Source organism: Perna viridis, chromosome 8, assembly GCF_037379345.1.
Source record: "Perna viridis isolate PV_CMFRI_1.1 ecotype Kerala chromosome 8, ASM3737934v1, whole genome shotgun sequence".
In the NCBI taxonomy this organism is placed as follows: Eukaryota; Metazoa; Mollusca; class Bivalvia; order Mytilida; family Mytilidae; genus Perna; species Perna viridis.
The window spans coordinates 6,485,092-6,503,033 of record NC_142452.1 but is presented as its reverse complement, the minus strand read 5'-3'; the positions used below and the strand labels follow the sequence as shown (position 1 = coordinate 6,503,033).

The 17,942-nt window shown below is 32.9% G+C and overlaps 2 protein-coding genes across 2 annotated transcripts; both read left to right on the top strand.

Moving 5' to 3' along the window:
* Positions 1-3,000: 3,000 nt before the first annotated feature.
* LOC148609112 (tyrosinase-like) lies at positions 3,001-10,865 on the top strand. Its single transcript, XM_088541961.1, has 3 exons — positions 3,001-3,379; positions 5,691-5,803; positions 8,143-10,865. The coding sequence occupies exons 1-3, from the start codon at positions 3,077-3,079 to the stop codon at positions 9,383-9,385; spliced, it is 1,659 nt and encodes a 552-aa protein (XP_088398087.1). The 5' UTR covers positions 3,001-3,076; the 3' UTR covers positions 9,386-10,865.
* Positions 10,866-13,014: 2,149 nt separating this feature from the next.
* On the top strand, positions 13,015-17,413 carry LOC148609111 (tyrosinase-like protein). Its single transcript, XM_088541216.1, has 3 exons — positions 13,015-13,332; positions 14,690-14,802; positions 16,136-17,413. Exons 1-3 carry the CDS (start codon positions 13,015-13,017, stop codon positions 17,388-17,390), a joined length of 1,686 nt encoding a protein of 561 aa, XP_088397342.1. The 3' UTR covers positions 17,391-17,413.
* The last annotated feature ends 529 nt before the right edge of the window (positions 17,414-17,942 follow it).

Genomic DNA, 17,942 nt, shown 5'->3' with positions numbered 1-17,942 from the left:
GAGTAGGTTCCGATAATATCGATTTGTTTTTTTTATAATATAATAGGAATTAAAGTTTGTACCAATTCCAGATTTACGAGATTTGCACTAAGAGACGATATCTGCTAACCGTTTTAGCAGAGCTGGTTTTTCTGACAATTCTAGCGTAATCGGCACACATAGAACATTTCTGGCGGAGCCGAATTTACGAGAACATTTAAATAGTCGGCTCTAATACAACTGTCAGTAGAGCCATAAAACTGTTCTATAACACTTTTTGAACTGTCCAAATGTGTGCTTGTCTGACAGTTTGGCTAAAAATCTCATCTGTAAAATGTATGCAATGATAAACAATTCTCACGTAAAAGATTGACACATCTTACCAATCGACAAGATTATAATTTTGAGTGTATAACATTTGAGTGATGAATTTAATATTGAGGTAATATAACCCCGTCCGTAAAACTTTTCAGGTAAACGTTGTACATAGAACAAAGGTCAGTCCTTTAGAGAAACGGATTGATTGAATGTCACAACAGACTAATGAATAATATGTAACGATAGAGAAGGGAAAAAAAGTGATTTATCTAAAAAATGTTCTTACCAGTCAATTAACAAGAATTGGGCAAATTACTCAGCTGTGGTATTACATATCTCAAAATTTACTGCTACTGATAACCACTGATTTGGTTATCCAAATAAGAAACTAATTAATACGTCGCCGATTGTTTTCAAATCAATTCTCAATTATACACCGGTACAGCGAATAAAATTTGTATGGCTTGGGTCATCGTCGATTTTGAATCAATTTATCTTCAATTAAACAAAATAAGTGACTACAAGAGACGTTTTTATGATATATTTTAGGTGTAATAAATCAAATAAACCAAAAATAACAAAAAATTTTGTGTAACGTCTCCTTTAAGAACAAGAAGTTGAATACGGCCAATATTTTTTTCACATTTTGGTAGAGAAAAAAGCTGGGTCCAAGGTTAAATAGGACCTTCCTTTTACATATTTTTAACGACTTATATGCATATGCCTTACTGCAACTATTTATACCATTTTTAATTTCACCATTTTTTTTCAAATAAAATAAAGTTTATACACGTACATAAACATATAATTTCAGCCACCTTCATACTTCATAAATTGTACATGTAAACATTAATCTTTTCAAAGATATTTACCATATAAAATCTTATATAATACTGAATGTTAACGTACCATTTTTTGTTTAATCTCCGACTTATAGAAAACTATCACATGATGATATTTGACAGTTCTAACATCGTTGGGAGTTTTTCAGACCATTCTATAAGTTTACGTTATCTTCCCTGTATCAATTTGAGCCGATGGAGTAGTGTAGCGAATAGAGTCGTCGCATTCTGAGACGTTGTATAATATTGATTTGTTGTGACATGCAGCATTAGTTTGATCCTCTATCCTACATAATGACACCTAGATGAACTGTCCCGTACTACCATACATCGTGTATTTACAGCCCTAGATTAATCCTACGAGGTGGAATGACCCGGCCAGCGAAAGCTATATTTTTATATAGCCTAGCTGGCCGAGTGGTCTAGGGCGCTGGACTTAGTGCAGACGGTGTTGCCATAGCTGTCACAGAGGTACGAGTTCGAGTCCCGCGGAGGGAACGACCAAAAATTTGCATCGAAAATTTGACAGTTCTAACATCGTTGGGAGTTTTTCAGACCCTTATATATAATCATTTTATCAACTAAACGGGTTTCCTATCTTAAGCTACAGCATGTACTACAAGTATGATGCATGGTAGTATTCAAGATGTTAAACGTTGAAGAACCCTGTCTTCGTTCACACTACACATAATAACTTTTTCACTAATATTAATAAAATTTGATTTATTGTTTTTTTATTCGACTTAAAACAATTTGCTGTGACGTTATGATTTGACACTGTCGTCCCTATCGTTAAAGCATGTCATTAGTACACTTTTATGCGCAAAAAACCAAATGCAAGCCGAAAAGGGCCACATTGAATCTGATGAAATTCTTATCCTGTGTAAATGCAATCAAAGTTCAACTTAATCTAATCTACAACAACTATGCAACTTCTTCTTTTCAGAACTGTGGGACATCACTACAGAAGTATCCTTTAACTGACACATACCAAACTGTTGGTTTCTGTTAAAAGAAAACGAAAAAAACTAAAAGACGAAAAAAAAACCAAAACAAACTGAGATTCCAGAATTAGAGCAACAAATTTTACCCAGCTAACCTACATTAATTGAAATGGTCAATCATTAACTTGACATACCAGGTTAAACACATCCATTCAACTACACCTTCAAGAAAGAAGCATTATAATGTGTAATATGTATATGACTTGTGTTATGGTTATGGCAAGCCATTTATTGATATCAGTAAACAATTAGTAACAAACGTAAACGGATATTTATGAACATGTGCATATTTTAATTATTGATATCAATATATGGACGAGTTGTCTAGCTAATGCAAACACGTATGTATGTTTGCATTAGCTATTCGGACAATACCAGTCTGCGTTCATGCTTGCCCCTCGGGCAATACAAATCTGTGTCCTCACTTGAAAGGGAAAAAAAAATAAAAAAAAGTTCACAATAAACATTTACCAGAAAACCATCTATGTTGAAACAAACGATGTCGATATATAGATATATTTGTTTTGTTTTGTTTGTTTGTTTGTTTGTTTTTTCATTCCGATAATCTCGTTATTTCAATGGATATTTACCAAATATTTTTTTACTATTTTTCAAAAAAAGTAAAATGCGGTTATTATTAATATATAGTTTGTATGAATATATAATTGTATATATTTATCTAACTATTTTCACAGATGGTTATTATAATCATTTATCAATCATGTATCTTTGTTATGAATTAACTGCTATACGGTTTGTTTCTTAGGCAAAATTATTAGAGTCTTACAACGACTAACAAAAAATTCTGTTAAGAGTGCAAGTGACATTTATGCATAAATCGAATAGCATATGGTTATCTAAATAAATGCAAACATTTAGTCTTTCTATTATATGAAGACCTGATACTTTCTTTTCAAACTTCAAAGTGTTTGCATGTGTTGTTTGAAGAATATGTTTTGGTATGCCGTTATTTTAGCCCATGCGTTATCTTCAGTTAAAGGAACAGTAAAAACTATAAAAACGCCACTGGTTTTGTCGAAATGCATTACACAAAACATGACTGCCCAGCATTCATGCATAAGAAAACTGTTAACAAACGAAACCAATATACAGTTACAAATAACGGAAGAGTTTTATTGGCATCCAACAAAACGGATACGTCGCGAGTGTCGAGTGATTCCAGATGAAGAGAGGAGCGCTTTATTTGACGCCATTAACGCTCTAAAAAATGATACAGTAAGTTTGTCTTTTAATCGTTACTTTTTACTAATGTTTCTTTCCTTTTTCCTCACTTGCCAACAAATGGTTTTATGTTTCTTTTTGACAAAGACTAACAACAAAGCTGGGGAAAAAAAATTCTTGTTCTGAATTTAAGCTGTATATAATTTTAGCAGTGTTCATACAGGAACAAAATTAGCTTTTTGCTTGTCTAAATAGTGACAAAAAAGATATGGATCTAATTGATACACAATCCTTCGTCCAACCTAAATAAAAATACTTGTTAAGGTTTCATAGAAACAAATAAAATATACAATGGAGAAAATAAAGAGTAATCAATGGAATCAAGATTTTAGAAAATATGACACGTTGAACAAATCAGTTTTCAAGGTGCAGATGCATACCGTAAGAATCAACGAGTTCATGATGACGACCATAAAACGTTTGTAGTGAAGATTTCAAACTTGCAGCAACATAACTCTGTTCCAGAAGCCTAACTGTAAGAAATCTATCGCGATACAAAAAGTCTGCATAGTTACGGCAAGCTCTGGCATAACGTATGTGTTGTGATATGAAAATTCCATACCCATGTGCAGAAAGGATGTTGCCACAGATTAACGGAAAGTTGACAATACTGAATGAAAAGTCCTCACGTTTGTCATATAATAGTTGTACTTTGCCATCTAAGTGTAGGCCAAGATATCAGGCTGACTTAACAGTGACTGTAGTATCCTTTATTTCAAGTTTTATTTTTGGGGTAGATGTAATGTATCAAGTATGATTGTATAACGATAATACGTCATCTATATAGCGGAAACTGAGATTAAAGGATTTAACTAAACTAAGTTCTTCCTTTTGGATCAGATCAGCTGTAAAGTTAGCCTCATAAGAGTGAAAGAATTGTCAGCAAGTAGAGGAGCACAATATGTTTCCATTGGAATGCCGACCGTTTGTTGACAAACGCGTCAACCACACTGGACAAATACGTTGTCGATCAAAATTTTAGATATTTTGAAAACATTTTTTTCAGTATATTTCGAAGATGATTTGGAATTATTTTTTTTACAAAGTGTGAGGAATCTCTACCTAGAACTACATATTTGTATCTAGGTGTAACATCTTTGTTTTTAGTAACAACAATGTATAATGTTTTTGTGTTAGGTTTTTAACTTAGTATTGGGAATTGAAGTATAAAGAGTTAAACATTCGTATGTTATAATGCTGTTGTATTTTGATAATAATTTGAATTGAGGATTTTAAGAAGATCTTTCAAATTTTTCAGAATCCACATTGAATTTATATCACTACGGGAGTAACAGGTGTCGGGGTAGGACTGAATACCCTCTTTGACAGTTGTGAATATAGAAGTTAAAAGTTTTGAAAAAGGCTCGGTGGTATATTTTGCTGATCAAGCTATGTAGCATTGTTTGTATGTTGATTTTAGGAATCCAGTACGTAGACGGTAGTTGCCAATCATCGCGTTTGGTAGACAGATCAAAAGAGGATAGCACAGATTTATCGTTTTCCACTATCTCTTCTTTGAAAAGTGTAGCGACAGTATAGGTTTTATCACTACTATTATTTTCTTCGTCTACCTCTGATATAAACATTGGGTGTAATACGTTTTGCAGACAAAAACAATGTTGTTTAGGGCTTTGTTTGCTGGTACGTATATGTCATGTATAGTTGACAATGTTTTAACTACATCGGGGTCTTTGAAAACTGATGTAGTATTGACACTCATTGACCTAATTAATATTTTCATACGTTTCAAATTTAAAGACATTACAGCCTTTACCCACTCAGACAGAGAATCAATTTGTAAGGTCTTCAAGGTCTTTAAACACACCTTAAAAATCTCTGAACAACAGGTTTAGATTAACCTTTAAGCAAGCTCCAATGACAACAAGGGTGATGAATTCATAGTAACGGAACGATGACAATTCATCATAATCAAATTAGAAAGCAATACAAAGATACATTGATGACCACAATATGACCGTGGACATGTGCATGTGACTTTTTGATGGGTTTAAATTATGCGACTTTAACCATTCCAATTTAATGTAAGGTCAAAATGAAATGAATCAAGAATCAAGCAAACAATTCACTCAACATGTCTTCCATAAAATACCTAAACATACATCATGTAGACAGACAGAAAATTTTATCAGCTACTGAAAGCTGGCACATATCAAATAGTAACATAAATGTCACATCGAATAAATATAAAACAAATACTAAATAGAATATCCTTATCCATAAAGTATGTATAGATTCATAGAACGGTCATATTTTAAACCTTAATTATTTTGTAAACGACTTGCAGAGTCTTCATCCAAATGTATATGACAACTTTGCTGATTACCACACTAAAAGAGTTGTCAGATCTGTTCATTTTGGACCAAACTTTTTCGGATGGCACAGAATATTCATTTTACGGTAAGTCATCAATTAAAGATATTGAATAAAACCTACATCAATTTGCGCTCAAATTCTAACTCGTGATGTACTGTTCTTTTTTATTGTATATTTTAAGCCAAAAAAAGTAGTTAAGCCTTTTCCTCGTGAAAACATACAGAACGATAGGTTTATGATCAACATTACAATATGTACCTCTTGAAGACCCTCATACGCACAGCAAAATTTTTTGTAGACAAAAAATGTCGTCTATCCAATGTAGCAATGTAATTGCTTTATGTGTCAATTGTTTTTTTTTCTTAAGATATCCTTCCATTTTTCACTAAGAAATGTGTAAGTTTGAGGATTTCAAGTTTTTGTTACATTACTGTAGTAAATATCAAACATATGTACAACATATCGATTCCATACTTATAACGCACATTAGGTATGTGTCTTACAAGTATATCAAGAGAAAACCCTGTTAATGAACACCCAATATAATACAAATATCATGTTATATACTTTTCCCCCTTGAAATACATATGTTTTTAAATAACATTTTGTAATTTAGAATAGTACCATGTACAAAGCATTCATCACGAAATTGCAGAAATACCACCTGCAACTCATATAAAACATGTTCTGTCATAAAACATGTAACGTGCATGTTATCTTATATAATGAAAATCAACAAATGCTGATATTTCAACTACCAATATTAGAAGAATTACATATTGCTGGTGGCAAAACTAAACATCATACGTAGTTAGATCAGCTAAAGGGGTCAGTGAGTTCCTTCCTGTATTTTTAACTTGACATATTATTCTCATGTTTAACGTTTATACTGTCGTTTTATAATTTGCAACTAAATATATTGATACATTCTTTGAACAGAAAAAAGCTTATAACACTAATAAAAAACCTGATGTAACTTGGTAAATGTCAGGAAGTATGTCATTGGTCGTACATACATACATGGCTTAACTTCAAGTCTGATACAAAAATATATAATTGCACTTGCAGGTGCTCAGTTTTTTTGTTTTGTTTTGTTTTTTTTTTTTTTTTGTTTTGTTTTTTTTTTAATCTTGTTTTCAAATATTCGACCATTTATTTGCATCTCTATGTAAAACAAAACCTTAAAAAGTCGTATCGTTGTACATGAAATTGCTTGTTTAGTACTTGGATGTCCTAATCAAGTCTACTGTAATTGTAGTGACAGATTATTTCTAATGCTGGTATTATGGTATTGCGTTCTTTACTTTGTTATGAGCTAATTTCAGTAACTGCGAATGTTCTGTTGTTTACACGATGTAGTTGAGGTATTCCATTGAGGATAATTGGATGTACATGTATCGTTGAGTGAATTTCATGATGCTTTTATTTGTTGTTTCTGTTACTTTTTTACATTACATTAACGGTGGAAGGTTAAGGCCTTAATATTGTGTAGGCATGTGCATGCCTATAGAAGCAAGCACCAATAGATTAAACGTGTTTTAATCTTCACTTTTAACTTCACGAGCAGCTTCGCCTGTTATCATATTAAGATTGAGTGGGTTTAATTCAGAATATGTATAACGCCTGGAATTATTACAATTCTGCACGGATGGCGGGAATATTTTACTAATAACCTGTGTCGTATAAAACGCAACTGACATCTTCACAGAATTTTCAAATATGATTTGCCTTTCCTATCTTAAAAAAGCTTTGTTTCGATTTGAACCTTAATTTTCATGAATATTTCATGAAGCAGGAAAAATTTAAGCGAATGCATTGAAAAGGAGTGTATATTTTCTCCAAACTATACGAGAAACGCGATGACTTTTCATTTCGTATTGTCAACTTTCCTTTCATTTGAGTCAACATCCTTTCAGTACATGCGTATGGAGTTTTCATATCACAACTCATACGTTATGCTAGTGCTTGCCGTAACTACAACGTACGCAGACTTCTTGTATCAAGCTAGACTTCTTACAATTAGGCTTCTGGAACACGGTTATGTTGCTGCAAGATTGAAGTCATCACTACAGAAGTTTTATAGTCGTCATAATGAACTCATTGAACGTTACGGTGTATCTATCTGCACCATGAAAACTGATTTGATCAACGTGTCATAGTTTTACTTTCCTCTTTCGTCTACCACGGAATTGACTTTTTACAAATTGGCGGGTGTATGATATAATGTAATGTAACGTGGTATTGTTCTATCTTTTTAGTAGGAAAGTAGTCCATCGTTTGAACAAATATTGCGCAACTTAACTGTATGTAATTCCATAGGAAAATAGTCTCTCACTCTTATGTAACTATTGTAGTACATTTGTATTTGTTTTCTTTGATTAATGTCATTATCATTCATACATTGTTTTTTTTCCTTCTTGTAGATTTGAACAACTTTTGAGGACAAAAAATCCCAATATAACTCTGTGTTATTGGGATAATAGACTTGATTACATGAACGGAAATCCTCGGGCATCTCTGATGTTTACCTCTAGATTTATGGGTACTTCAAATGGTGCTGTACAACAAGGACCGTTCGCCGGTTGGAAAACTATTGTTGGTCATTGGCTTTACAGACATATTGGTATGCAAGGTCATCTAATGTCGCCATATCGGATCAACAGAATACTGTCCCAAAAGAGGCATAGACACATAACATCGGGGACTGCAAGAGTGATAAATAATTTTGAAAACATGCATAACCTTGTACACGCATATATTGGGGGACAGATGAACAACTTTAACAGAAGTTCCCAGGACCCATTCTTCTGGATTCATCATGCATTTGTTGATTCAATATGGGAATTATTCCGTACTAATTTGCAAAGACGTGGAATCAATCCTCAAGATGATTACGTGGTCATTAAAAATAAAATGCACCATCCACAGGAGTTTATGGATCGCCTAAAGCCATATAGAAACTTGGATGGATATAGTAACTATTTCATGGAACATATATATGAATACGAACCTTCCCCTGTATGCCCAGAATGTGGGGACTCTCCATATTTAAAATGTAGCAAAAAGAAGAATGTTTGCTACAGTATAACTGAAAACGAAGATCTTCGCCATGTTCAGCCGAAAATTTTAATAAGAAACCACTTATCGAACCCATTACGGAATTTAACAATTTTATCAGGTAGCCAGTATATTAATGAAGTCGTTTTTATTCCTATTAAAATAATTCTAAATAAAGCTGTTAGAAACAATGAAATACAAATGAAGTGTAATTTAGGGGACGATGAGTTGAACTTGTGTAACAGAACAGCCGTTTTCGTGCAGAGTTTCGGCATCACATACAATATGACATTCCAAAACTATGTTCTAGCTGACGTCAGCATACCTTACTGGTTATATACGTTTGTTGCTGTCATGAAACCAGTTAATGGATCAAATGATGCTTATGTAAGCGTTTCAGAGAAATCAGGAACACCGTGTCGTACTCAAACTCCGTCGGCGGATGAAAGTCGATACAAATCAGCAAACGGCTTTGTTCGCGTTGCAGATGAGGAACCAAGGTCTTTTATTGAAACGTTAGATGAAAATGACATGAATCAATTTCCATTTGACCCTCTCTCTCCGGACATTATTAATAAAAGAGCGACTCTAGTTTTTAAATGTTACTAACGAATGGTTTCTAGAATAAAAAATATCGTAACACAAAATTATTAGTCAATGATAACGTATCTTTCTGGATTATATGTTAATAGCAAGTGTATTTTAAACATCTTTTTAGGGGACCGTTTTTTTTTGTACAGCTTCTGAGGTATTTTCATAAAAATGTTCTTTTTTTCTCCCTAACCCGGGGTATTTACCACAAAATATTTGCCTTTTTACCCTTGCGAGCCCCATCCCGCACAATTTATTCCGAAAGTTTCTATGTCTCACATCTCTAAGTAAAGTAACGTGATGAGTAAATTTTGAAGACGGAAGTGTTTTGAGTATTAGTCAACAATCAAAAGTATTAGACGACCACTAGGCTGTGGGTGGTCGTTTAACAAAACTGGAAAGATATAGGGACGCTCTGAGATCATGAAACAATCGGTCACTTTTTAATACATACTCGGTGTAATTAAACAGATATATCATGACAGATATTCTAATTCCACTAGAAGTAACATAAATCCTACCGACATGATTATTTACACATTTATTCCGTTATAGCCAGTTTTGAATTATTAAGACAATGTCAAAAAGGTTTACATGCTCATATTGCTTAGTCTGTTTTCTTTACCTGATTGGCCAAACTATACGTGTCTCGAGAATCATATTAACTTCTCTTATCGGCTTTGGAAACTATTCTTCACTGTTCTATTATTTGTCGCCATTACCCCTCCCTGCCGTGATATATTTGTTCATTATTTCATATCAACGTAGAAAATATCTATGTATGTTCTTATCTTAATTGGATGTCAATTTCTCAGCGTGCATTAAATGAATAATAAAATAGTACTAATATATATTCGTATTGCAAAATTAAGTATGGACATATATCTTACAGGGAGACATATTGACATTTACTGCTGTAATGCTGATGTTGAATGAATTACACAGTATTGGTTGTTATTTTACATTCAAGAATTCAGACTACGAAACACTTTTGACGTTGCCTTAATAATAATAATAATAATTAACTAATTATAATGGAATAATATGTTTTATAATTATATCTAGGTAATTTCTATTAAAATTGGATATCTTAAGTTGTCCAAATAGAAATATTGATTTCTATTTCTACTGAATATTAGTCATTACACGTTGAAAATTTAATTTCTCTTAGAAAATCAAAACCTCCGATCAATACATTCTAGATTCTATTGAATTCCAACTTGAATTGAAAAGCACAGAAAAAAATACCACCTTTCGCTGTCAGGTTGTTTTGTAATGAACAGGTGATAAGAGTTGTTTCTCTGTTTATATATTCATTCAGTTAATATTGTATGTTCATCTTAACATTTTCTTAAAAGTTACCAAATAGGTGCATGTGTTGAATTTTGAAATATAATGAGAAAAGACTACCGACTGTTTGTGGTTACTTGAAAGTCTTCTATCTATTCAAAATTGTGTTTGTATATGTGTACATTTATAAATAAACATGCCAGTACTTTTTTGTATAATTTACATTTCCAAGATGTGTAATTGGATTGTTTATCTCCTTGTGGAAGAAAATCAATATCCTATGCCTAAAATTATCTATACTATTCTGCAATTATTGCTTCATTGATAACCAAAGGCTTCGAGACCGTGCATAGTATTTCTTATTTGTAAGAACGTAAATTCATCAACTGTAGATATTAATATTGGTTGAACCTGCAGGTGATGTTAGTGCAAATAGTTTTTCATTGTAAAAAAAGACATGTCTCAAAATCTTTCTTGTGTGTAATATCATATTACACAATGAAAGCAAAGGGTTAACTTTTTTAACGGATTACAAACATGAATACACTGGAAAATTGCAACATATGTCTTTCATATATTTTCACAACGTATTTGGTTCATAAATCATAAACAAAACAAAACAACCACATCTTAATTTTCGTTATGCTGCACACGTGGCAGAAGAAGTAGAATTTCATTATCAGTTTAAGACCAAAATACAAAGAGAAATCAAAATAAAAAAATACATAAAAAATAAAAATAGTGTACGCAAGAATTTGTTTAACATGTTAAAATGTAATTGCAAGGATGAAGAATGTGATACCATACTAGTGACCCAAGGAGACGAAAGAATGAGATACCAGGGAGACCACGATTGGAATGATTAGTTACCCACGGGAACCATAACTAGGTCACGTTAACAATCAAAACACTGTAACAATTAATGAATACTACGGATCCTAAAGAAAAAATGTAACCAGGATTAAATCGAAAGAGGTAGAAAATATTTCTTATCTTTGTTGATATGACCACACTATATCGATCAACATCTTCACGATGTTGTTTACAATAGTTTTGAAGTGATGATTTAAGTTTTTGGCAACATAACTTGTCTCGATAGCTGATCAATGAGAAGTTTAGCGCAGTTCCGTATAGCTTCGGTAGGCTCTTGAATTATGTATGCGTAGTTATATAATTATGATCTCCATACTAGACTGATCAATGAAAACAGATATGTTCACAATGTCAAAGTTTCTCTCTTTCGATTTAAGCTAGATTTGGCGTATGAGTTGTGGTATTAACACTCCATCTGCATGTGCAGAAGGGATGTTGCCACAGACAGAGGAAAATGAGAATTCATCGCTTTTGTCATATAGTTATTGAAATTCTCTAATCCATCAGTTATTGTAGATCATAATAACACAATGTCTGTGATTATCTAAATTCATCTGGGAGAAATGCAATTCGGTTATTATATAACGACATGTGTCTAGTGAAAATTAGGGTGATATGATTTGGCCTAGTCTTTTTTAACCATTTCTGCAATAACGTCTGTAGTGGTGTCACAAGCCAAAACGCAGAGGGGCATACTGAATTTCTATTGAAATTCATCCTGTTCATATAACTTTTTATACCGGTTCCGATCGTACATTGTATGTCTTTAATCGAAAATTCATTATAAAGATCTTGTAATGGTAAAAACCATTACACAGTGCATATTTATCTGCATGTGAATAAATTTCCTATGGTGTTTTTCATGAATATCAAAATACCGTTAATATATACAACTGTCTCGCATACATAGTATGGGTATATATCTTACACGGAGTGATTGACGTTAGTTAGGCATGCTGATTTACAGTAAACAGATGATACAAGCTGTCCGCCTGTTATCTTCATATGTTACACTTTCCATGTACCTGTATATCTTTGAAAGCTAACTAAGCACACCTAGCTGAAGGTAATATGATTTTGTTTGTTAATCTAATCATATATTTTAGAAATTAGATCTAATAACATGAGAAAGCAAACAGATAATTGACTTGACTCAGACGCCAAATGTGTCATCTAGTTTTCAGAGCTTAAAAGCTATGTGTTACTCTCCGTCTCGTTTTACAATTTTAAATTACAGGCGGAAAAACAGTTATAGCGTTATTTTTGTGGTTACGTCTAAACATGTTCATAGACTACACAGTAAGAACGTAAGACTGATTAACGATTTTCAGAATGCATATAGACTTTCCTTTGATGGACTTGACGTTTGCATAAGCGTTGCAATGCCTGACAATGTAAAAGTGAGGCAAATTCGTTATATTCCTGTAATAATGTTTAAAAAACGTACTGTTAAATAACAACGATTTTGCTTTTAAGGAAAAGCAATGTGGATTCCACTTTCGATACTTTTACTTTTTGACTCGGGACAGTTTGCATTGTCCAAAGTCGTCACGGTTGATCAACCAACTCAATTTTTCGACTGTAAAGACCAAGAATATAGCCTTTTACACAAATGCGCTATTAATGGTTTACAAAATAAAAGTGAAACATGGGAAGACTCGAATGATGGACTTGTCCAGGTGAAAGTAAAGCAGAATTTTTTCTGGCATCCTGTAAAACGAGTACGACGAGAGTGCAGAACATTATCTAAGCGAGAGAGAGGGGAACTGTGGGATGCTATCAATGCACTTAAAAAAGATGAGGTAATTAAACGGAATCATATTAGTTTAAAACTATATGAAATTTCAGTGCAGTACAAAAATCTTTTAGTCATCAATTCTAAATGTTCAATTAAGTAGTCCCTTCTTAAGTTACATATATTGTTAGCGACTTCTTGCACTCGTAGTTTCAGTACTTACATTTTTATATGATTTGCATAATAATATATAACTACACCTCCTTATGTTGCAGATAGGTGCCATAGAACCGCTTCATATGAGATCAAAATGTACCTCTAAAATACCATACACATATGTTCTACGTGTGTTTTTACTTGTATGAGAGCAGGATGTTTACATTAAAAGATGAGATGATCGGCTATCATTGAACTTTCAGTAGTATAGCTGAGAAACGTCAAGTCTCCGAGTTGTTTTGATTCAAACAACGGTTACGAAGTCACCCGATTTTAGAGCACATCCCAACTTTGCTTGAGTTCGTACCATTTCATACTCACTCGAGAAATTACTGATCCTAGCTGATTGACGAATATTGGCGTTACAGAACAGAGTTCAAAAGCTTTATTAAAACATTACAACTGTAATGTGCTTTTAAAACCGACAATATATAGTTCTGTATACTTTTAAAAGAAAGGAATACACTTATTGTGCTAATATTATACAAATGTACGATGTCAAAATATAAAAATGGAGTAGAACTTGAATGTATATTGATGTAATAACGGCCATTGGTCGTTCATTGAAGACCAATAGGTGGCCTTGGGCTGATATTTTCATCCCGTTGGGTTGTGATCTCTTTGACATATACAACCAAACCATACATATTCTCGTTAAATCAATAATCACCCTTCATAATCTTCGATTAATCGACCTAAAATCTTCAAGTCTAAGCTCACTAAAATTTTTGATTTTTAAAATTCTGAACCACGTCCTCATATATATCTATGCAAGTGTTTATGGTGTATATGAGAAAATCACTAATTGATTGGAAATTAATTTTAGTAGAGTATTGAAATCGCATGGTTGTTGACAGTGAGCAAAAATCAGTTGCATATAACGTTTGATGATTAGCGACTTCGAAGATTTCAGTCTTTGATTTTAAATGGTATTCTTCAATCGAAGTGAGGAATTATCTGTTGTCTTATGAGCTTCATCTATGTCACCATCATGATCGTTTGCAAATTAAAATAAAGCTAAATATTTATATATATATTTTTTTACCATAGTAACCTTAAGGAAAAACTTCAATTGCAAACAGAATAACGTCATCAATATATTACACATAGCAAGAAGTACTAACTATTTACATGAAGTGCATTATTATACATTATCTTTAGTAAAGCTGGTAACATGTATAGAATGTAAAATTTATTTTTATTTTAAGAGTAAAACACCAAATGTTTATGACTGGTTTGCTAATTTGCACAGTGGTAGGGCTATATACTCTGTACATTTTGGACCTAATTTCTTCGGTTGGCATAGAATATATAATCTACGGTGAGTTGCATAATGGAAGACGGTAGTTTTATGTTTGTTTATCGATATTGCTGTGTAAATTGTATCTTATTAATTGATATTTTTAGGTTGATCGCTTTGAACGAACACAAATCGAAAAAAGCTTCATATTTTACTGTTTGTATTTCTTTCTCCCATATTTGAAATTTTAAATTCAAACTCAACAGTCGGTAAGAAATCTTTATAAAAATCAGACAGCAGGTTATTCATGTATGTCAAAAACCCATCCTCCTATTCAGAATAAGTTACCAACAATAGAACAAGTCTTGTTTTCTATTTGGGCGTTTTTTGCGATTTAAAAAAAAAAGATTATGCATGCAATTAGCACTTTTCAATAGTTATCGTTCTGAATTTGGTTGATTTTATTGGGAGGTTTAAGTGTAGCTTTCTCAAAAGTACAGATCTAACTACAGAAAGGAGTATTGCATCGTTTGTTCCATGGATGTTTTACACCATAAATCACCTAACCATGAGCATTGTTTGAATTTTATTTTGACTTCTACTTAAAGTTAATGTTTTATTAATCGTTTTCTTTTTTCTTTCTTTTTTTGTACTCACCTTATATCAGTGGTTACTGTTAAGGTGTATAACTAAATCTGTTGACAGTACCTCATTATGTAGTCAAACAAAACGTTCTAATGAGAAATATAACTACATTGTCATCATTTAAAAAAAATCGAACTCTTAAGCACCTTAATTTTTCAAATAACATTTTTTTTTATTGTAATCTTGTTTTTATAAGTTAGAAAATGTAGAATCTCAAGCGGAAAGAGATTATTTTATTTCGAATTTGTGTATATCGTCAGAAGAAAAGCTGCCAAAGATGAATTGGGTTCAATAATTAATGTTGCTTAAAAGGTTGAAATCGTTTCCCTGAGAGTACTACACTCTTTACTATTATTTTTTGTGATTTCAAAGTTTAGGTTCAAATATGACATACGATTTCCATCTGTGTTGGATGTACTTTTTTCTGGACATTACATTCATAGGACTGTCATGCAAGAAGCGAATATCGTTCTCTAATCTAATTTAACAATTAAAGTCATCTCAGGTTAAAAACGGATTCGTACGGATTGTGAATTGAAGAGTATAGCTGTCTGGTTAAAAATATGCCTCTCTTTTTACACGTTAAGATTTTACATTTCTAGAAAAACAAAGTTTGGTAAAAATGTTTGATAGAAAGAAGTCCGGTAAATAATTACATTACAAATAGATTAAAATATCTATCAGAATATAGATTGTGTAAACAATACTGACCTTACAAATTGTATTCAGCTTTCAACATAAGTAAAAAGATTTGAATTGTCTTTTACAGATTTGAGGAATTACTTCGGAAAAAGAATCCTAATGTAACTTTGTGTTACTGGGATTCACGTGCAGATAATGCCATGACCAAACCTCCCCTCACAATAATGTTTTCACCAAGATTTCTGGGTAACCCATGGGGTGTAGTTAAAACAGGTCCATTTTCCGGATGGAAAACCATAACTGGAAAACGATTGAGAAGAGATTTAGGAGCAAAGGGCGGTTTTATAGACAGGGCGTCAATAGAAAGAATTCTTGCACAAAAATCACACAACAACATTTCAAATCCAACAGCATATGAAGGCATGGTATTAGAAGACATACACAATGAAATCCATGCTGCTATTGGAGGCCAAATGGCAGATTTTAGCACTAGTTCCCAAGATCCAGCTTTCTTTATCCATCATGCGTTTATTGATGCAGTATGGGAGAGGTTTTGCACGGCCTTGAGAAAGAAAGGTATGGAACCACAAGACGACTACGTTACCCAGTGGGTTAGCCGAATGCAAATGCCTGACAAATACATGGATCGGTTTGTTCCTTACAAAAATATAGATGGCTACAGTCATTACTTTACAAACAATATTTATCAATATGAAGAATTTCCTGAATGCACAAATAAATGCTGGGATTCACCATTTTTGAAATGCAACAAAGAGTCAAATGAATGCTATGGTTTTCAGAAATTTATAAACTTGCATGAAAAAGAAAATGCTTCCAGAAAATATCGTAATGATCTCTCGAGACCTTTAAGTGACGTCACAATATTGGCTGGGAAAGACAAATTGGAAGATTATGTCATTGTTCCTGTAAAAGTTATCTTCAGAAACCCTGTTTATAAAATATCTATCAAGTCTTTCTTTGAATGTGACAATACTGACAGAGAGTGTTCAAGATCGGTTGCAGTTTTAGAAGCAAGGGGGATAACATACCGTGGGCTTTACACTGATTACATCAATGCCGATGTCTCAATACCTATCTGGACTTACGCATTTGTCGCTGTAAAAAATCCTGAATTAGGCTCTAGCATCACTTTTGTAAGCGTAACTTATAAAGATGGTGGCTTATGCCAGCCTATGTGTCTAAACCAAAATCGAGATAAGTATACGACTTGTCTTGGTGTACTGAATGTTACTTCAACTGATCCGAAAGATTATACGACCTCTTTTAATACCGCATCAGAAGAGGGATATGATTTTGATCCATTGGCGGAGGAAGCAATTGACAAGCGGGTCAAGCTTAAGTTTGTGTGTTCTAATAAATGACCAAGCATAATTGTAAAAGTAAATAGATGACAAAAACAAAACAAAAAACAAAAAACAAAACGACTTTATGTAATGTAGTTTTTTGTCATCTATGCTGCTCTACTTAGATTCTTGGCATTAAGATAATTTTCTTACTGGGGTTGTTGGTTAATGTTTTTTTTTAATTATTTTTAGGTATATGGGTATGTTCTTGTTAAGATTCGTTTGAAGATGTACACTAGGGGCATTTATTTAGGTGCTATATATCCGTGTTATTGACACTCGATTTTATTACTTTTTTCGGCGTCACCCCTCCGTCAAAATGACAGGTATGGTTATTTTAATAATGCATGTAGGTATGATCTCATTCTTCGTTTTTTCAATATCAGTCCCTAAATCTGCCATGCATGAAACAGTTGAGCGTGAAATGGTAGCAGTGGATTAATCAGTCCTTACACGAGACCTTTACTAGGTACATATTCTGTGTGTGTTCGTATGGTTGTTGTTGTGTTTGTGATGCGACGATGAATACATATTTAACATGTTGAAACAATCAATGACCATTAAAATTGA